Source organism: Eucyclogobius newberryi, unplaced genomic scaffold (assembly GCF_026437365.1).
Source record: "Eucyclogobius newberryi isolate DKJ021-1_F unplaced genomic scaffold, fEucNew1.0.hap1 SCAF_9, whole genome shotgun sequence".
Lineage (NCBI taxonomy): Eukaryota > Metazoa > Chordata > Actinopteri > Gobiiformes > Gobiidae > Eucyclogobius > Eucyclogobius newberryi.
The window spans coordinates 10,933,968-10,956,397 of record NW_027316532.1 but is presented as its reverse complement, the minus strand read 5'-3'; the positions used below and the strand labels follow the sequence as shown (position 1 = coordinate 10,956,397).

Here is a 22,430-nt window from a genome sequence, read left to right as displayed (position 1 = left end):
TGTGGCTGAATCAGAAATAAACTCGTGTGGACTCGGCCATTCTCATAGAAGGCCGAGTCCACGCGTCTGTCTCTTGCCTGCTTCCCAAAATGTGTGTCTCCCAAAATCCTCCCGTCCCCCCTCTGTCCCCTTCCTTAAATCACCGATGATCACATGACCACACACACACAGAAGTTCCCGGTCACTGGTCTCTCAGGTACAAAGGAACCAAGGAGCAAATGGGACATCAAAGAAACAGTGGTTTCAGGAAGGAGACAGTACATAACATTTGCATTCATTCAATGTCTTGCCTAGTGTGAAACATAACGTGGGACTTCCTAGCCACTCCAGGGAGTCCGGACATGTAAATTTCCAGGCCAAAAGGGGTTGTCAGGCTGTTAGAACTAAATCTGATTAGAAATAGAATTGAAAGTTAAAAAGTAAAGGGCCAGATTATATTTTTTCCACAACAGTGGTCACTGTGGTCACTGTGGTCATGTGGTCACTGTGGTCATGTGGTCTTGTGGTCATGTGGTCATGTGGGCATGTGGTCACTGTGGTTACTGTGGTCACTGTGGTCACTGTGGTCATGTGGTCTTGTGGTCACTGTGGTCATGTGGCCATGTGGTCACTGTGGTCATGTGGTCACTGTGGTCATGTGGTCTTGTGGTCATGTGGTCATGTGGTCACTGTGTCATGTGGTCACTGTGGTCATGTGGTCACTGTGGTCATGTGGTCATGTGGTCACTGTGGTCATGTGGTCTTGTGGTCACTGTGGTCATGTGGCCATGTGGTCACTGTGGTCATGTGGTCATGTGGTCACTGTGTCATGTGGTCACTGTGGTCATGTGGTCACTGTGGTCATGTGGTCATGTGGTCACTGTGGTCATGTGGTCATGTGGTCTTGTGGTCACTGTGGTCATGTGGCCATGTGGTCACTGTGGTCATGTGGTCATGTGGTCATGTGGTCACTGTGGTCATGTGGACACTGTGGTCACTGTGGTCATGTGGTCACTGTGGTCATGTGGTCACCGTGGTCATGTGGTCATGTGGTCACTGTGGTCATGTGGTCACTGTGTCATGTGGTCATGTGGTCACTGTGTCATGTGGTCATGTGGTCACTGTGGTCATGTGGTCACTGTGTCATGTGGTCACTGTGGTCATGTGGTCACTGTGGTCACTATGGTCATGTGGTCACTGTGGTCATGTGGTCACTGTGTCATGTGGTCACTGTGGTCATGTGGTCACTGTGTCATGTGGTCATGTGGTCATGTGGTCACTATGTCATGTGGTCACTGTGTCATGTGGTCATGTGGTCATGTGGTCATGTGGTCATGTGGTCACTGTGTCATGTGGTCACTGTGTCATGTGGTCATGTGGTCATGTCAGAACATTACTAAACTTAGGGACATTTTATTAAAAAAACTGATGTTGAAATGGTTGTTCATTTTAGACTTTTATAATTTTCCATTTCTGTTCTTTAAAGAAATCTTCACTAAAAGTCTACGATTAATTCAAAACGCTGCTGTAAAGTGTTAAACAAATACTCGTCACTCCAATTTTTGCTTTTTGTTCAATTTTGTATTAATTTCAAGTCCTGGATTCAACATATGGAGCTTTAAACCCACAGATTCACAGAAAAACATAGGGGCTTTCATAGACTTCCACTGCTCATACGAAGCAGCCGAGCAGTGACAGAGATCATGATTTGACACCGAAATGCTCAGATCGAGTCTGTAGATGATTTGGACGGAGCAAAAGATTCACAGAGCCACGTCACAGTGTGTTTTTGATGCTCGGAGGGGAGAGGACTTTTAGCCTGAATGAAGCTAACTGCAACTCCGTGTATTTTACTTTAGCATTTTACATGTCCTTTAAAGTACAAAAGTCTTTGAAGAGACTGATGAAAAGTGAAATATGTGAATCGTAAAGTAATGACACTCCTCAGCACCTCAGGAAGAACGTGCAACGACACATCTTAAACTGATGTACAGAACACAACACACAAACACTCACTCACATTGAGAGAGAGAGAAAGTGCAGTCTACAGAGTGCAGTCTCCAGAGCGTGCATGATCTTCTGCACACTTCCTGCAGCTTCAGGCTCACACACACTCACATGTGTGAAGAGGAGAGCCAGGACTGGTAGGACCATACTATTATCAGAAAACATTTAAGATTGTGCAAATATTGAGAAAAGATCATTGTTTTAAATGTGATACAAATGTTTTGTTTTCTATTTGTAATAGTTTTCCGATTTGAGGTCAAGATGAAACTTTATTAAGAGAGAAATGTGTAAATCCCCTGTCTAGACTACACCCGGGTACAGCCTATAGACCGGACAACACCCGGGTACAGCCTATAGACCGGACTACACCCGGGTACAGCCTATAGACCGGACAACACCCGGGTACAGCCTACAGACCGGACTACACCCGGGTACAGCCTATAGACCGGACTACACCCGGGTACAGCCTATAGACCGGACTACACCCGGGTACAGCCTATAGACCGGACTACACCCGGGTACAGCCTATAGACCGGACTACACCCGGGTACAGCCTATAGACCGGACTACACCCGGGTACAGCCTATAGACCGGACTACACCCGGGTACAGCCTATAGACCGGACTACACCCGGGTACAGCCTATAGACCGGACTACACACTTAAGTTGAAGTCAAAGGATTGAAACTATAATAAATAATATTTTGCCCAGATTTCTCTTTCCATTTGAGACTCTCACGATTTCCATCCTAAACCAGCTGTTTGATTTGTAGCAAGGCAAGAATCCTTTAATCCAGAAAGAATCAAAATAATACTTTTTATTGGTATTTACACATAAGGAGTCATTACAATCAAGAAATTAAACAAAGTAATGACCATTATAACTCTAATAAATCATAAATTAAAGGGGAATCATATTTCAGTTGTATCATCTGGACATTACCTTATTACAAACAAATGTGAAAGAGAAACTGTGGCAGCCAGAAGACAAACTACTGTCACTACCGTGTTGATCAAAAATATCGGACTGAAATCAATGATGCAAACTCCATTTTAGAGCTTTGTACTTCGGCTTCAGAACTCCTGCCACAGACACAAGAAATGGAAACATTTAAATGGTAAAAGGTCATATTTATATATTGCTTTTCTACCATCAAGACACTCAAAGCTCTTTACATCAAGGCACCAGTCACCAACACAATAACACACCGGATGTTTGCAAACACTGGGGGCGAATCAGGTCAAATGTCTTGCTCAAGGACACAACAGCAGTGTTCCCCTGAGGCAACTTTTGGACTTTACATTTGGACTGTACTTTTGTCAGCAGGAGAACAGGGCCATCACTGAGAGACACAAAAACTGACAGAATAACAGATATTAAACGAATGGAAAAAATAACATTTTAACTTAATTTGAAAATTAACAAATTTGAACAACAATGGAACAAATGGAATTATGTTTTATTTTAATTTAAATATGTCGTGAATAGATTGTTTAAAACATGTTTAAATAGTGTCTTATTTCAAGTGGAGAAAGAATTGAAATCACAAAACATAAATACATAGTCACACGTTCAGGTCTTATTTTAGAACATTATAATCAGCCTTTGTGCTCGACGTGGACAGTGAGAGAGTGTGAGGATGTGGTCAAGACAGAGGAGAGTGTATTTGACACAGAGATAATATTATCCCTGTGTCAAATGTCAGTGAGGCAGTTTCATTTGTACGACATCAGCACGTCAATCAAACAAAATATTGTTTTTGTCTCAAAATGGATCCAGGACCTGCAGATGGATGACAACAAGAATTGGGCCTAAGATGGAACCTTGAGGTGTTCCATAATCCAAATGGGCAGTTTATGGCACAGTTTGCATTTGTTACTGTAAATGTAATGCGTATTGTAAATGCGTAAACAATACACTTTCTCCAATCCAACCAAATGCTCAGCGGGACACTTCTCCTCCTCGCCTGTGGAGGCGCTGTGTAGAATCAACAACAGGAATGACTTTGAACATCTGCCTGGTCCAAGTCACAGAACAAACTTGGAGAGAGTGATTCTTTGCCACCAAAATTAATTCTCTCGATTTTTCTCTTGTTATGATTCAACAAACCAGACGAACCTGGCAAACAAAAGTGTGTGGGCCCATGTGGTACAGAGACTGGACCAATCACGAGTCAGCATTGTGTTTGGATCAAGGCCATAAATGTGTAAAACTTAATTCAGAGCATCTGGAGCTGTTTGATCAGGACTCACTGCTGCTGGGACAGAGGAGGAGCAATTTAATGTAATGTCCCGGGACGTGATGCTTGAGAGGCAAAAGTCGCAGGGTTTGATTGACAGTTGTTTGACTTGTGTTTCAGGAGGAGAGTGTGGACGTGAAAGCTCTGCGCTCACGCTTCACCAACACGACCTGCAGCAGCGGGTTCCCCCGGCCCCTGCTCAAACCCTTCAGCCCCATCTCAGACACTAACGACCCCCCTCTACACAGACTGTCCCCCACTGCACCGGGACAAGCCAGAGCCACGCCCCCTACTGCCCCAGGAGCCTGGTCCCAGCCTGGCACGCTCAGAGCCCCCGTCCCCCTTGTGGATACCAACAAAGTCCGACAAACCGGAGAACTGCTACAGAATATGATGCTGCGGCACCAGAGGCCCCAAGGAGCTAGACTGTCCCCTGTCCCCGCCCTGTCTCCAGGGCTCATTTCACCCTCTGCATCTCTCACCCCTGCCCCGCCCATGCTCCCTGTGGGTGCCTCTGTCAGACCCCTGCACAGACCCCGGAGCATTGACAACGTGGCCCCACTCAGGAAGCCCCTGCCTGCAGGGGGCCCCAGACCCCCCAAACCCAAAAGACCTGCACATGTGAACCTGGATCAGTGGAGGGTCTCAAAAGAAGCAACCCATAGAGCAGTCCCCACACCTCCAGGCCCCAGGTGCACCTCAGGTCAGTATCATGTCACCACTATTATTCAAGAGGTCTGATATATATCTATAATTTCTTCTTCTTGTCCTTAGCCGTGGGCCCTCCCAGACTTCCACAGAGGGACATTAAACCAGGGCGACTCCCCAGGCAAATCACTCTGTGAGTGTCTTCTATGACCTGTCTCTTCCTGTGTCCTCTGGACACGGGAACATTCCACTTTGTCTCCTAACACAGGGACATTCATGGGGACATTCAGGTCTGTCTCTTTGTTCACAAGGCGATATTCAGTAATTTTCTGTTCATAGGGACATAGATGAGGATCAGGAAACGTATGATGACATTGGGAGCCTGGAGAAGGACGGTAAGGGCCCAAACACACTGCTTACATTAGTGATGATGTTAACACGAGGGCCCCACACTGGCATCTTCTGCTGGACCAACACTGACTTGTGTGTGTAAAGAGACGTGTGTGTGTGTAAAGAGACGTGTATGTGTGTAAAGAGACTTGTGTGTGTAAAGAGACTTGTGTGTGTAAAGGGACTTGTGTGTGTAAAGAGACTTGTGTGTGTAAAGAGACGTGTGTGTGTGTAAAGAGACTTGTGTGTGTAAAGAGACTTGTGTATGTAAAGAGACTTGTGTGTGTAAAGGGACTTGTGTGTGTAAAGAGACTTGTGTGTGTAAAGAGACTTGTGTGTGTAAAGGGACTTGTGTGTGTAAAGAGACTTGTGTGTGTAAAGAGACGTGTGTGTGTTTAAAGAGACTTGTGTGTGTAAAGAGACTTGTGTATGTAAAGAGACTTGTGTGTGTAAAGAGACTTGTGTGTGTAAAGGGACTTGTGTGTGTAAAGGGACTTGTGTGTGTAAAGGGACTTGTGTGTGTAAAGAGACTTGTGTGTGTAAAGAGACTTGTGTGTGTAAAGAGACTTGTGTGTGTAAAGGGACTTGTGTGTGTAAAGAGACTTGTGTGTGTAAAGAGACTTGTGTGTGTAAAGGGACTTGTGTGTGTAAAGAGACTTGTGTGTGTAAAGAGACGTGTGTGTGTGTAAAGAGACTTGTGTGTGTAAAGAGACTTGTGTATGTAAAGAGACTTGTGTGTGTAAAGGGACTTGTGTGTGTAAAGAGACTTGTGTGTGTAAAGAGACTTGTGTGTGTAAAGGGACTTGTGTGTGTAAAGAGACGTGTGTGTGTGTAAAGAGACTTGTGTGTGTAAAGAGACTTGTGTGTGTAAAGAGACGTGTGTATGTAAAGAGACTTGTGTGTGTAAAGAGACTTGTGTGTGTAAAGGGACTTGTGTGTGTAAAGGGACTTGTGTGTGTAAAGAGACTTGTGTGTGTAAAGAGACTTGTGTGTGTAAAGAGACTTGTGTGTGTAAAGAGACTTGTGTGTGTAAAGGGACTTGTGTGTGTAAAGAGACTTGTGTGTGTAAAGAGACTTGTGTGTGTAAAGAGACTTGTGTGTGTAAAGGGACTTGTGTGTGTAAAGAGACTTGTGTGTGTAAAGGGACTTGTGTGTGTAAAGGGACTTGTGTGTGTAAAGAGACTTGTGTGTGTAAAGAGACTTGTGTGTGTAAAGGGATTTGTGTGTGTAAAGGGACTTGTGTGTGTAAAGAGACTTGTGTGTGTAAAGAGACTTCTGTGTGTAAAGGGATTTGTGTGTGTAAAGAGACTTGTGTGTGTAAAGGGACTTGTGTGTGTAAAGAGACTTGTGTGTGTAAAGGGACTTGTGTGTGTAAAGAGACTTGTGTGTGTAAAGGGACTTGTGTGTGTAAAGGGACTTGTGTGTGTAAAGGGACTTGTTTCCCCTAGATGAACCCCAGCTGTTATCAACTCATTTGCATATTCCATGTTCTAATTTATTTGTTTAATTATTTGGTGAATAAATCTTCATAAACCGCAGTTGGTAAAGGGGTCAATGTCACGGTCACGATCTCAAAACCTTCAGATTAACTTACATATTCGTTTTTAATAAATGAATGAATTTAGATATTTGTTTATAGAATTGTTTAATGCATAACACAGGATGAATAACCCCACATAACCCTTAAAATATGATAGCTAACACACCACACAATCAGACTCTTCAATCATTATCCACTTTGGGGAGCACATCCATAACACTACAGAACTTATATAATATTATAATATTACTTATTATATAAGTAATATTAAAATCAAATCACAGCGGCAAGTTTGACCTTTTTTGTCAGGTTAAAATTCTTCAGTTATGTTTAAAACACATTTAAATCCGTTTAGTTCACTCTCTAGTCCAGCTTGTGCGCTGATTGGTCAGAACCATAACCGTCCGACCAATCAGACGTGTAGGTGATGTAAACGAGCCGAAGTGCCATGAAAGACAGAAAACGAATCATCTGCAGCTCAACCTAAAACTGTTTGAGACTGAACACGCCAAGGAAAAGAACCCTCGAGTGCTACAGGAAATGATATAAACTATGAATTATAAGAGGTGAAATAAACATCTGACCTGACAACAAAAACAATGCTCTTAACGAGACAATGATTTTATGAGAATGGATCAACATTTTCTAAATTACTGTATATTTTAACCTCACAAAACCAAACAAATCTTCATTTGAATCTTTAAAGAAAACATTTCTCTAAAATGTCAGGTGATGAAGAAGATTCAATTGTTTTCTGGAAACTCTCAATTTACTAAAGATCAAAAAATACAAAATAAAAAACATTTATGGAAAAACAGAGTGTAATCATAATATTAAAGAATCACACGTCTTCATCATCATGAGGGCTCAGCTCAGAGCGATTAAAAGAAGAAGAGTTAAAAGAACACTTAAGAACATGACTTTAAGCCTGACTCTCGGGGCGTTGTGGGTCAAATGGACAAAGCGATGCGACTGGACAACAGCTGAGTCATCAGAATAGTCCAGTGCGATGTTTTTAAAGGGAACAAGGAATATCCCATAATGCACCTTTATCATCAGGGAAAAGGGATGAACCATTCTTCATGAAGGACTTGAGTGTTGGAATGTTTTGTCTGACTTTGTTCTCCAACTTCTCAGACTCTTGGAGAGAGCCCAGTCACCAGAGAAGAGCCCAGGTGAGTAAAGACCAGGACCCCCCCAGGACCCCCCTCAGACCAGGACCACCCTCAGACATGTCTGCAGGACCAGGACCCCCCCCTCAGACATGTCTGCAGAGCAAGACCCCGGGACCCCCTTCAGACATGTCTGCAGAGCAAGACCAGGACCCCCCTCAAACATGTCTGCAGAGCGAGACCAGGACCCCCCCTCAGACATGTCTGCAGAGCAAGACCAGGACCCCCCATCAGACATGTCTGCAGAGCAAGACCGGGACCCCCCTCAGACATATCTGCAGGACCAGGACCCCCCTCAGACATGTCTGCAGGACCAGGACCCCCCTCAGACATGTCTGCTGAGCGAGACCAGGACCCCCCCTCAGACATGTCTGCAGAGCAAGACCAGGACCCCCCCTCAGATATGTCTGCAGAGCGAGACCAGGACCCCCATCAGACATGTCTGCAGAGCAAGACCGGGACCCCCCCCAGCACCCCCTTCAGACATGTCTGCAGGACCAGGACCCCCCCTCAGACATGTCTGCAGAGCGAGACCAGGACCCCCCCTCAGACATGTCTGCAGAGCGAGACCAGGACCCCCCCTCAGACATGTCTGCAGAGCGAGACCAGGACCCCCCCTCAGACATGTCTGCAGAGCGAGACCAGGACCCCCCCTCAGACATGTCTGCAGAGCGAGACCAGGACCCCCCTCAGACATGTCTGCAGAGCGAGACCAGGACCCCCCCTCAGACATGTCTGCAGAGCGAGACCAGGACCCCCCCTCAGACATGTCTGCAGAGCGAGACCAGGACCCCCCTCAGACAAACATGTAAAATGTTCTTTAGGACTGAAATCAGAAAACGTTTAGAAAGTTTAAAATAGGGATCCACTGATATAAATGTTATTGTTATTGTGAGAAGAAAGATCATGATTTAATTAATGATTATTCACGATTACATGGCCCTGGGGACCAAATGTGGCCCTCAGACCATTTTTAAACTTCTATTACCAAAACATTGTAAGCAGTACTTTCTGATGGTAAGTTAAGAAACCCTCCACAATAAAAGCTCAGTGACACACATTTGGTGTGACTTGTGTTTAGGTTCCAAGTCTGAACAGCGGTAAGGTTCAGTCAAACTTCTATTGAATTCTATATTTGAATGATTCACTTCGTTGTCAATTCCGCAGTATTATGAGATTTATATTTCTGAAAGATGAAGTGAAGTTAATGTGACAGAAACTGATAGTTTGGAGTAGATTGAATTGAAATGACTCATTTTGCTTTTAAAATGTGCAAGATGATGTACTTTTTATTTCAAATTGAATTAACCTGCCCTCTCTGTGTCCCAAGATTAAGAACAGAAACATGTTCAAATCAAACGATTGTAATGCTGATGCCTCTGCAGCTCAGTCGCCCTGGGATTCAGGAGAAGGACCTGAACATGAGCCACAAACATAAATGCCTCGAGTCCCTATTCAAAAGCAATAAAATACAGATTTAATGATGTAATAGGACCTGGTGTGTGTTGCTCACAGGATGATGATGATGAGGAGGAGGAGGAGGAGGAGGAGGAGGAGGAGGAGGAGGAGGACATCTACCAGGACATTGATGCGTGAGTACAACACAGTCTATTATGGGCTCAGTAACAGACACTTCTAACTCTAAAGTCAGAGCTTTGTTGCTTCCTTGAGACTTGCACAGCTGCAGTAAACCACAGACACTGTGAGCTGCAAACGGAAACAGAGTCAACCTCATTCTACCAACATTAGTCTAAGTCACATGCCAGATGTGTTTGCAGAAGTAGTTGTATAGATCCATTTCACCCTGGAGAGACACTGAGACCACGAGAAAGGACTGTTTAGCAAGCTTTATTACGCGAGTTATTTGGCGCTCAGACCCCGGCGGAAGACGTTGCGATCATGGGCACTCCATGATCTATTTGTATTAGATGTCTCCCCCCGGAGCCTGGAGACTGGTGGTGGTGGATGTGAAGAGAAGGTAGAGGATGAGGGGAATGTAGAGGAGGAGCTGGGGAGGTGGTGGGTCGCAGTACGGTTTGAGCGGTCGATCCATCTGCCTGAGGGCTTAAATGCGACCGCCTGGGCGCTGATTGGGAGCGGGGAGGAGTCACTTGAGAGCGTTGATTGGGGATGAGGAGCAGGTGCGAGGGCCATGACGCAGACGCCCCCTGACCTTTCACCCTGCTTCTTGGCCGGGAAAAACTGCATAACCTCTTTGGGATAAGCGCAGAAACCTGGGAGAGTCCATGGTGAAGTGAGGGATCTGACTCTCACAGACGGACAGGCGGACGCCGCTTGAGTGCGATGATGGCGCTGGGGTGAGGGGTCCTTCCATGGTGGCCTTGACGTAGATGGGTGGAGTTAGGTCTTCCAGGCTGAATTTATGCAGGCTTCATTAAATAAAAGTCTCCCCACAATACACAGCCACTGTTCTTTACTTACTTCTGTAATTATTTGCCTCAGAAATTCTACAAACAAAACCCCATAATGACAACGTGAAAGAAGGTTTTGGATCCTTTGCAAACGTATTTCAAATAAAACCAAAAACCGAGCACATTTTCATGTATTCACAGCCATTGCTCAATGCGTTGGCGAATCACCTTCTGCACTACAAAGCCTCACGTTTTTTGGAGTTTAGTACGACACGTTCTGATGTATTTATGGGCAGGTTCTTCCATTCTTCTTTGCAGAACCTCCCAACCCCAATAGGTTTGGTTGTAGTTTTTCCTGGCAGAGAAGGAGGGTCTAAGGACGAGGACAAGGGCAGCTTGGAAGGAAGGAAACCAGATGCTGGGACATTGCAAAGTCCCTATGAACATTGTTTAATCTATTTTTTTTCTTCCAAGCTTGCCATACAAATTGTTGGAGCATTGTTTACCGGCCAAGACTTGAATGGCAGAATTGGGCCTGTTAGCCATGTCAGCCTCGTTAGCTTGGTGTGGTGCAGTCAGGGTTTTATCTCTGCTGTTTGCAGATAATGTGACGGTTTGCAGCCGAGTGTGAAGCAGCTGGGATGAAGATCAGCACCTCACAATCTGAGGCCTCAATGGTTCTCTACCGAAAAAAGGTGGCTTGCCTCCTCCAGGTCGGTGGGGATGCGGTCGATGTATCGGACTGTTGTGAGGAAAAAGGAGCTGAGTCGAATGACAAAGCTCTCAATTCACCGATCAATCTCCCTTCCTGCCCTCACCTACGGTCATGAGCTTGGGGTATGACTGAAAGGACAAGATGCGGATACAAGCGGTCGAAATTAGATTACTCTGCCGAGTGGCTGGGTGCTCCATTAGAGTTAGGTTGAGGAGCTCATTCACATATCCTCCACATTGAGAGGAGCCGGCTGACGTGGCTGGACTCCTCCCTGGGAAGGTGTTCTGGTCATTTCCCACCGGGAAGACCCAGGACATGCTGGAAGGACTATGTCTCTGAGAGATCCCACCAGAGAAGCTGGAGGAAGTGTCTGGGGTGAGGGATGTCTGGGAGTCCCAGCTTTGACTGCTGCCCCCGCGTCCCGGCCCCGGATAAGCGGGCGAAGATGGAAAAATGGATGTATCAGAGTCCTTCAGGGGCTTAAACACCAGACAGGCCGTCATGTGGCTCTCTTCTGTCTTGTCTCTACCACACAGACCTGATTGGTTGAGTGTTGTAGAGATGATTGTTCTTCTGGAAGTTTCTCTTCTCTAAGATAAGATAAGAAAACCTTTATTTGTCCCACAATGGGGAAATTCTAGTGTTGCAACACAGAGTAGGTACAGAAGTACAATCATAAAAAACAAATAACTTATAAAAAACACTCTGCAGAGACATGCTGGAGATCGGTCAGAGTCAGAGGAACCATCAGGTTCTTGGTCACCTCCCTGACCAAGGCCCTTCTCCCCCGATTGCTCGGTTTGGTAGGGTGACCTCCATCTTCGGTAGGGTGACCTCCATTTACAGATGATGGAGGTGACTGTGCTCATAGGAACTTTAAATGCAATGCTGCAGACATTTGTCTTCCCCAGATCAACACAATCCTGACTCGGACGTCTACAGACAATTCCTCAGACTTTGTGGCTTGGTTATGCTCTGACATGTAGGACCTTATATGGGCAGGTGGGTGCTTTTCAAGATCATGCTAAATCAACTGAATTTATCTCCGCGGGTGGTCTCTATTTCTCCCCCTTCAAACTCGGTCCTCTACCAAGCTCTGGTCCAGTTCCTCCTGTTCCTGCACTGGATTGAGATGTCTGTTGTTTTTCCTGGATCTGCTCAAGCCCCTCCTCCAGTTTGGGGGTCATTCCTCCAGTTTGGGGGTCATTCCTCCAGTTTGAGGGTCATTCCTCCAGTTTGGGGGTCACTGCCCCAAGTGCTCCGATCACTACGGGCACCACCGATACTTCACGCTCCAGACCTTCTCCAGCTCCTATATATATATATATATATATATATATATATATATATATATATATATATATATATAATTAAACAAAATAAATAATATATATTTATGTTTTCATTATGGGGTATTGTTTGTAGAATTTTGAGGCAAATTACAAGTGGAATGTCGAAAAATACTTTCCTGATGGACTGTACACGGGCTTGTCAGCATCAAGGAGACATTTAGGGGAAGTGGAAAACAGTGGTGCAGTTCTCATTCTGGAAGTAAGCGGAGGAGGTTGATGGTTTTGCTCAGATATGCAGGGGAGGATAATGTATGTCTGTATGTCTTTATGTTAACCCTACGATTAGCCAGCCCCTGTCCAGGGGCCATAAGTCACTGGGATAGGCTCCAGTCACCCGCAACCCGGACCAAACTTTTAGTTATAATTTGGTGCACTATTTTAAGTACATTTAAACATACTGCCTTTGCCCTTGGGCAGGACCTGGTTTCAGATTTCAGTTCTCTAGAAACGCTTCTGGGAGAGGATGTGAGTTATGTGACTCTGACTGTGGCAGAGTGGTTAGAGGTTAGTCTCCTCCTCAGTGAGGATGTTGTGGGTCACAACAGGTCAAAATAAGAACGAAATAACATGTGAGGCCAGAAATGTGTCATGATGTTCTTGAATTGTAGAAATCAAAAGGAGCAGATCCAGGTGATCACAGAGATGGTCAAACTGGAGACACCAGAAGTGAAACCAAACAAGAAGGACCTGAAACGGCAGCAGGAGCAGGAGAAGAAGGAGCAGCAGGAGAGGCAGAGGAGAGAGGAGCAACTTCGCAAGAACTTCCAGGTAACAAAACACACTCTTAAGCAATGTATCCTGCAACATAGTGTAATGAGTTTTAAAAAAACATCTACACAAGGCCATTATCCTGAACTGAGAGAGGGAGAGAGAGAGAGAGAGAGAGAGAGAGGGAGAGAGAGGGAGAGAGAGAGGGAGAGAGAGACAGAGAGAGACAGAGAGAGAGAGGGAGAGGGAGAGGGTGAGAGGGTGAGGGAGAGGGAGAGAGAGAGAGAGAGAGGAAGACAGAGAGAGAGAGAGGGGGGGGAGGGAGGGAGAGAGAGAGAGAGAACCACATGAAAAGCTCTGATATGTTGAATATAGCTTTAGCTGGAGAAAGGCAAGGCAAGGCAAGTTTATTTGTAGAGCACATTTCATACACAAGGCAATTCAAAGTGCTTCACACAGCAGGAAAAATGCATTAAAATCACAAAGAAATTACAGAAACAGAAATACAATAAAATTAACTAAATTACAAATCATCAATCCAACTGATTGTCTAAACTAATAAAATCACAAACAAAAGAGAAGAGAGCAAAGAAAAAATCCTTTCAGTCATATGCGCAGCTAAACAAAACTGTTTTTAGCTTAGATTTGAACATTGTCAGAGTAGAACCTGTCTCACATCTTCAGGAAGACTGTTCCAGATTTTAGCTGCAGAAAACTGAAATGCAGATTCCCCATGTTTTGTCCTGACTCTGGCACCTGCAGGAGGCCGGTCCCTGAGGTCCTCAGAGTCCGAGATGGTTCATATGGCACTAACACACCCAAGATGTACTTTGGTGCTAGGCCATGGAGAGACTTGTACACAAGCAGAGCTGCTTTAAAGTCTATTCTCTGAGCCACAGGGGGCAGTGCAGAGACCTGAGAAGAGGACTAATGTGATGGTACTTCCTGGTTCTAGTCAGGACCCGAGCAGCAGCGTTCTGGATGTACTGCAGCTGTTTTACAGCTCGTTTGGAGAGGCCAGTGAGCAGGCCGTTACAGTAATCTAATCTACTGGAGACAAACACATGGATAAGTCTCTCTAAATCTGGTTTTGACACTATATTTTTGATTTTGGCAATGTTTTTTAGATGGTAAAGAGCTGCTGATGTTATTGATTTGGCGTGGCTATTAAAGTTCAAGTCTGAGTCCATTATTACCCCCAGATTTCTAACTTGGTTTGTAGGTTTTAGAGCGAGACTCTGGAGGTGACGCTAACACTTTCTCTTTCTTACTGTGGGCCAAAAACGATTATTTCAGTCTTGTCTGAGTTCAGCTGGAGAAAGTTGTTTTGCATCCACAGACTGATCTGTTTGATGCAGTGACTGAGTGAATCCACTGGTCCATATTCACCTGCCGACAGTGAAACATAGATCTGAGTGTCGTCTGCATAATTGTGATAGGACACATTTTCACTGCGTATCAACTGACCTAACGGCAGCATGCAGAGGTTGAACAGAAGGGGACCCAGGACTGACCCTTGGGGCACTCCACAGGTCAGGGGCATGTGGTCTGAGACACAGCTACCAATTTCAACAAAGTACTTCCTGTCTTCCAGATAGGACCTTAGCCAGTTTAGGGCAGTGCCAGTGATGCCCACCCAGTCCTCTAGTCTCTGTAAGAGGATCCCATGATTGACAGTGTCAAAAGCAGCACTCAGATCTAACAGAATTAAGACTGAGGCTTTGCCCGTGTCAGTGTTCAGGCGGATGTCATTTGTCACCTTGACAAGAGCAGTCTCAGTGCTGTGATGAGGTCTAAAACCTGACTGAAAAACATCAAATGAGTTGTTTATTAAGAGGAAATCTGTAAGCTGTTGGTAAACAACCTTTTCAAGGACTTTGCCCCAAAATGGCAGATTAGAGATGGGCCGGTAATTACTCAGTACTGCGGCATCAAGACTGCCCTTCTTTAGGAGAGGCTTTATGACCGCAGTTTTCAAAGACATTGGGAATGTTCCAGATTGAAGCGACATGTTAACTATGTGAGTGAATGGTGCTAACAAGAGAAATCTGGTGGGTAACACATCGAGGCAGCATGTAGATGAACTCAGCGTGGTGATGATCTCATGGACAGTTTTGTCAGTTACTGGTGCAAAGTGAGTTAGCTCTAAGTATCTTGGTGGTTTTAGGGTAATTTTTTTGCATTGTGGGATTTATAGCAATTTTAATGCTCTGAACTTTGTCATTGAAGAATAATGCACAGTCATTACACTTGGATGTGGAAATGAGTTCTAACGGCAGCTGAGCTGGAGGGTTTGTTAATCTGTTTACTGTGGCAAACAGGACACGCGAGTTGTTACTGCAGCTTCCAATAATTTCAGAGAAATATCTTTCCCTAGTTCTGCATGATATTAGGTTGTACATGTTCAGCTTCTCTTTGTAAATCTCTTTTTGAACCTGGAGCTTTGACTTGCGCCATTTCCGTTCGGCCCTGCGGCACTCCCTTTTCTGTGCCCTGACCGAATCATCATTTCTCCATGGCGCCTTCTGCTTATTTTTAACCATTTTAGCCTTCATAGGGGCGATGGTGTCCAGAACATTCAAAACCCTAGATGTAACAGAGTTCAACAAATCATTTACATTAGAACATGAGACATTTTCAAAGTTTATCATTTCCATAAACAGTGCACCTGTGCCATCATTTATGTGTCTCCTCTGAACAACTGCAGGACCAACCGGTGGTTTGGGAGAAACAGACAGGTCAAAGAAGACACAGAAATGGTCAGACAGAGCAACATCGATCACATTAACATTTGAAATATTTACCCCCTTTGTAATTATGAGATCTAGAGTGTGTCCTTCGCACATGCTGAGTAAGACTGAAGGTTTCAAGGACAGCATCAAGCTCTTTAGCGTTTCTGTCACAAATATTATCAACATGCACATTGAAATCACCTGTAATGACCAAACCATCAAAGTCTGTGCATACGACTGAAAGCATCTCAGTAAAATCATCAATAAAACTTTGGCAGTGCTGGGGAGGCTTGTATAAAACAATGAAGAGAATGGATGGAGACCGTTTTAGCTCCATTTTAAAGGATACATACTCAAATGATGAAAACACCCCAAAAGACAACCTGCGGGTAATTATTTCATCTCTAAAGACAGCACAGACTCCACCCCCTTTTTTGTTTTCTCGTGTTTCAGATTCAAACTTAAAGTTAGGTGGAGCAGATTCTATTAGAACTACATTTCCTGCGTTTTTGTCAAGCCATGTTTCAGTTAAAAACATAAAATCAAGATTATAAGAAGAAATAAAATTGTTAATTAAGAGTGATTTGTTACATACGGATCTGACATTTATCACAGCAAGTTTGAGACTAGTTTCAGTGGGACTGGGCTTTATCTTTTCACAGGGAATATGAATCACATTTCTCAGATTGGGCCTGACTCGCATTTTGTTTTTCCATCTGTGTGATGATGTGACTACAGAAATAGCACTAGGGGGGGCTCTTTTTACATAGGGCCCCGGGTTGCTTTGATTTTTAATATGACAATAAGTCCCGGCAACGCTGAGACCCAGTGCGTCCTAGCTATGGGAGATACCAGGTGAAAGTCGAGGTTGGATGGGTGGTGGGGCTTTTGTAGCCGAGGAGAGTTTGGGACCAGGTGAGAGGCGAGGGGGGATGGGTGGTGGGGCCTTTGTTGGTGTAGTCGGCTTGTGCAGTGAAGAGTTGATAAGTATTGACATAGCCCTTGATCTCGCTATATTGGGCGTGAGTGGAGCCATCTTCATGCCTGATTTGATCAGACTTTCAAAATGGCTGGGAAGGCCCATGGGTGAGAGTGGAGATGAGAAGGAGAATGATGAATCTTTAGTGGGAGTAGATGTTGCAGGGGGAACCCAGGGCTGGTGTGAAGGCAGGGGCAATGACAGGGATGTTGTTGGGCCTGTCACAGATGGGTCCAAGGCCTTTGAAGATTGTTCCTTTGCTGGAGGCGGTGGAGGTGAATGTGGAGCAGCTGGAGCTGAATCCTTTGCTGGTGGTGGTGGAGCAGCTGCTGATGAATCCTTTGGTGGAGGCTGAGGTTGTGGTGCTTTTGATGTTGAAACATTGGCTCGGTCTCTGGCTGATGGAGCAGGAATTTTTCTCTCATTCCTCTCTTCTCTAACTATGTGCTCAGGACCCTGTCCAGGCCCAGTCCAATGCCTCAGAGCGTGGAGCAGGTTCTCTGTCAGCACCCTCACTCCACCTCTGCATAGGTGGGGGCCATTTCTCTTAAACAGGTCCTCTCGTTTCCAGAATAGATAGAAGTTCTCAATGTATTGTAGTCCTCTCGGGGCACACTCTTTGGACAGCCATGTTTTCAGCTGAAGAAGCCGGCTAAACTTGTTTATCATCCTGTCGATGTTTGGAAGAGGTCCACTTATGAATGTTTTGATTTCCATTTTATCAAGCACGTCGAATAACTTCAAGAAGTCTTTTTTCAAAACTTCAGTCTGTTCCCGCCGCATGTCCACTGCACCCACATGCACAATCAGCTGTTTAGCTCCTCCATGCTTAGCCATAATATTTGGAAGGAGTGACGTTATCTCAGAAACAGTGGCGCTTGGAAAAGAATGTGTGTTTATCTTTTCATGCGTCACGTGACTTATCGCTCCGTCTTGTCATGGAATGAGACAAACACCAATGCTATTCCTTAACACATAGAGAACACAATTCAACTTAGAATATGAAACGACACAGAAATATCAGACATTTGTGTGGCAAGCTTGGGAGCAAACGCGGGGCTGCGTCAGCCAGGCCGTTGTAACCAGCCTGGCTGACCCTCCTGCGTCTCACCCATGGATCTATTATAATATCTGGATAGGGTACGCCCCCTCTGCCTCTGGCTCCAAATTGAGTAGTGGCCACTTCGCAGAATGCAGCCTTATGGTCGGACCATTTCAGGAGTTCGGCCTCTAAAATTACCAAACATGCTAAATTGTTTTTTGTCTAAAAATAAAATAGAAGGAATTTCACTCTTCAACTGTTTCTAAAATACTTAAAAAATACATTTTTAATCTTCCGGTGAATGGTGTACGCGCACCGAGCGCGCACGTGACCCTCATGAACGAGCCTCAGGAGAACATGTGACGGAAACTAAACACAAGCAGAAGAAAGTGACGAGACCACGATACACGTAAGTTGTGTTTGTATGTCATTCCTCACGTTTCACACATCGTTCCATATGAAGTGTAAATCAACGATTACACAGTTAACACAAGTTAACACGAGTTAACACGAGCTAACACGAGCTAACGTAAGCTAAAGTTTAGCTACACAAAGATGCAACAACACGTCATGATGGCTCGTGCTTCTGCAAATAAATAACTAATTATTTCTCTTACTAAATGTTCTAAGAGACAAAAGGTTAAGCACAGATCAAGGAAAACTAGAGAAAGAAGGGAAATAAAGTGATGTTTGTATTATGTGCTATAAAAAACAACCAATAATTCAAATATAACCTGCTATAATGGGTCATATCTTACATATATAAATGTAAAGGTGTTTAAAAGTGACAGTCCTGTACTTACAGGGGCTGAGACCACATTTGAGGTTTTATTACATATTTCATAATGACGTGTGCTGTGTTTAAACAGCAAAGCACACGCTTGTTTTGTATAGGAATGTCATGGATTTACTTCCATGGAATATGTAGAGATTTAGCAAACATGTCAGTTATGTTCTAACTTCTAAGGTTTAAACTTATGCATAAGTAAATGACTTTTGGTTCTAGCTTTAAAAATTAATGTGAAAAGAGGAACTTTTGTGTTACAGAGCGAAATGTAAATCTGTCAATAACATATTCCAGCTTTTCTCTGTTAAATGTGCAGAATATATCAATGTTCTAATGAGTATCTTTCTCATCTTCAGAGTGCTGACCAGTGAGTTTAGTCTGTCTGTGCTGTCCAGAGCTCTACAGGTCACTGCAGGTCACTACAGGTCACTACAGGTCACTACAGGTCACTGCAGACACAGAGTCATCTCAAGTAAACTCCTGACGACTCCAAAGCAAAAGGTATTTTAATAATAACTTGTGCCTCGACTAAAAGTAAACAGTGTAGAATCAGTATTTTGAATTTATAAAATGTCTGTTTTGTTATGACCAAAAAAACTAAATGATAATTGTTCTTCAAAAGAGCCACTGCTGTGTCACATGTGTCTGTAAAGCAGCTTCAGGACAAACATATGAAGTGTATGTTATATGACTTTTATAAATCTAAACATATGAAGTGTATGTTATGTGACTTTTATAAATCTAAACATATGAAGTGTATGTTCTATGACTTTTATTAATCTAATACATATGAAGTGTATGTTCTATGACTTTTATTAATCTAATACATATGAAGTGTATGTTATGTGACTTTTATAAATCTAAACATATGAAGTGTATGTTCTATGACATTTATTAATCTAATACATATGAAGTGTATGTTATGTGACTTTTATAAATCTAAACATATGAAGTGTATGTTATATGACTTGTATAAATCTAATACATATGAAGTGTGTGTTATATGACTTGTATAATCTAAACATATGAAGTGTATGTTATATGACTTGTATAATCTAAACATGTGAAGTGTATGTTCTATGACTTGTATAATCTAAACATATGAAGTGTATGTTATATGACTTGTATAATCTAAACATATGAAGTGTATGTTATGTGACTTGTATAATCTAAACATGTGAAGTGTATGTTCTATGACTTGTATAATCTAATACATATGAAGTGTATGTTATGTGACTTGTATAATCTAAAACATATGAAGTGTATGTTCTATGACTTGTATAAATCTAAAGCTGTGACATGTTCTGTTTGTCTCAGTCATACGATGGAGCTGAACGGTGCAGTTACTGAAGTACAGAAGACTGCGTAGCCATGGAAACAAAGTCTTGTTAAATACTGAGATATTCAGTATTTAACGCAATAATGTCACATTCATGTGCATATAACTGATGTAAAAAGAGTGTTTATTTTACCATTATTATTAGTATTATTTTGTCCTACGCTGTTTTTATTTTATCTTTATCTTTATTTTCCTCCTCCATTCCTTATTAAGGTATGAGAGGTTCTGTCTATAGGAGTTTTTGTTTATAAGAGTTCTTCTATTAAGAGTGTTTTTTAAACTTCCTATAAGTGATCTGTCCTTTTCCTCTGTATCTACTGTGTTGCAACAACAAAATTTCCTCATGTGTGGACAATAAAGGAATATCTTATCTTATTCAGTTTGTTCTATTTGACTTATACAGGTTGTTTTATCATTGTTAATATTTTTATGTTGCACTGAATCACCAAAGCAAGTTCCACTGTTTGTGGATTTTGTTCTTTGACAATGGCAATACATTTTCTGATTCTATTAATGATGATAATAATAATGAACAGTACACAGACTCAAACTCCTTAATAAGGGACTCCCACATTGTAGCTTTAAAACTCATTGTAGCTTTAAAACTCAACTAAAACTGGCTAAAATCAATTTATCATTTGTAGTTATAATCAGATTTACATTTATTGAACAAGTTCATTCATGTTCATTATTCGTATTAAATACATTAATAAACAAATGTGTTTTGTATTTATTAAAGATTGACATGATAAAAAAAACGACACAAAAGGAAACTGAATATCATTAAATACTGCTTAACTCAATTATGTAACAGAATCGATGATTATGTTTTATATTTCTTCTCATCTGATTAAAAAAAATGCATATTGGCCAAATTATATTATGTAAATAAATAACTGAAAAGTTAATAACAAAATAAATACCCAAACCAAAAACTACAGAAAATGATGAGGACGTTATTCCACCTCTAAATGTAATTCATTGTCATTAAACCAGACTTTTTATCTTAACACTTCTTTATAATTCTCTTAAATATCAGAGCTTTGCAACATGATACATGTATATTTATAGATGGATATAACAATTCATCATTATACGTTACGTAAACAGACTATTTCAAGCCGAATTATTCCAAAAGTCCGTGTTGACTGTTCTGAGTCTTTCACGCTGCTGTGACGTGCGCGCTCCCAACGCCAAAGCCTCACGGCGATGACGTCACAAAAGTGGGAGGAGATATACCACTGTTCAGGAAGTAATGCGGAACTAAAAAAAACTTTTTTGGAACCATGCGCCAATGAGCAGCTCCATAGGTTTCAATGGCGGCCATCTTGGCTTTCGGGGGCTTGGTCTCACCCCGTTTTTTCCCATGCTGGTTGGTTTTATTAGATATTCTGGAATAGGCGGGTCACATTTCTCATTGGTCAGCTTCACATCAAGGCACTTGTTTTACAGCTGGTATTTTTCCTAGAGATCAAGCCTTGGGTAAACATTACCCAAACTCCTCTGGGCTGTCACCCCCCCTAGGGTAAACATCCTTTGGCCCATCTTTACGACCCCTTCACAAATGCAGTTTGTCACACACCCGTTCTTCTCTTAGACTAATGATGCAGATAAAATATCACTATTATGCAGATAAAATACATCACAGAAATATAATCATATATTCACATTTTATCACAGTCTCCAATCAAAACAATCCGTGTGACCTTGGCTTGTGGCACAGTTCCTCCTTGCTGTATTTTGGCCACGTCATCTTTCCTTTTTTCATTTAATTCCATCTCTGAAAGTGGTAAAATCTGTTTGTGAGCTGTATTTTAGGTGACTTCACGTTATCTTTGTATCGTTTAGGCTTTGCTCCAAGTTTGTTCCAAGAAACAGCCTGGTCTTTCTGGTTTTTAGACAGTTTTGGAAACGACACAGAGTCACTGCGGTTTAGGTTGAAAGTAGCAGTTTTTCTTGTAAAAAGTGTGCTCTTCTTACCATCGGTTGACACAGGAATGGTATCGTGAAGAACTTTTTCAGATTCCAAAACAAATATCCGTGTTTCCAGCTCATTAATTTCTTGTTGATATTTCCGACAGCGTTCACAGTCTTTCTCCCTTCTTCTCCCGGACATGTCGCTGGCGTCAGATATGTCGTTAAAACTGGAAAAATGTTCTTAAAATCCTTGGTCAACTTGAAAAAGTCTTAAAGCAAAAATGTTTGGAAGACTAAAACTGATTAAAAAGCAAAATAAATAAGGAAAGCAGCGATAGCAGGCGGAGCGAGCGAAAAAGCGTGTGCACTCTTCGGAAGCAGGAAGCAGACAGAAACAGTACTTTTATAGGAATTTACAAATAAGGAGTTATTATAACCGACAAATTAAACAAATTAATGACCATTATAACCCTCTGACCGATTATAAAGGCTTATACAAGAGATTTCCTTTT

The 22,430-nt window shown here is 42.8% G+C and overlaps 1 protein-coding gene across 1 annotated transcript in view; it reads left to right on the top strand.

The window, feature by feature from the left end:
• Positions 1-22,430, top strand: part of LOC140354341 (FYN-binding protein 1) — a 54,275-nt gene that overhangs the window by 19,387 nt on the left and 12,458 nt on the right. The window contains exons 2-7 of the mRNA XM_072439312.1: positions 4,346-4,928; positions 5,000-5,066; positions 5,213-5,268; positions 7,941-7,978; positions 9,524-9,567; positions 13,023-13,182. Coding sequence (XP_072295413.1) covers positions 4,346-4,928; positions 5,000-5,066; positions 5,213-5,268; positions 7,941-7,978; positions 9,524-9,567; positions 13,023-13,182 — 948 coding nt within the window. The remainder of the gene's footprint in view (positions 1-4,345; positions 4,929-4,999; positions 5,067-5,212; positions 5,269-7,940; positions 7,979-9,523; positions 9,568-13,022; positions 13,183-22,430) is intronic.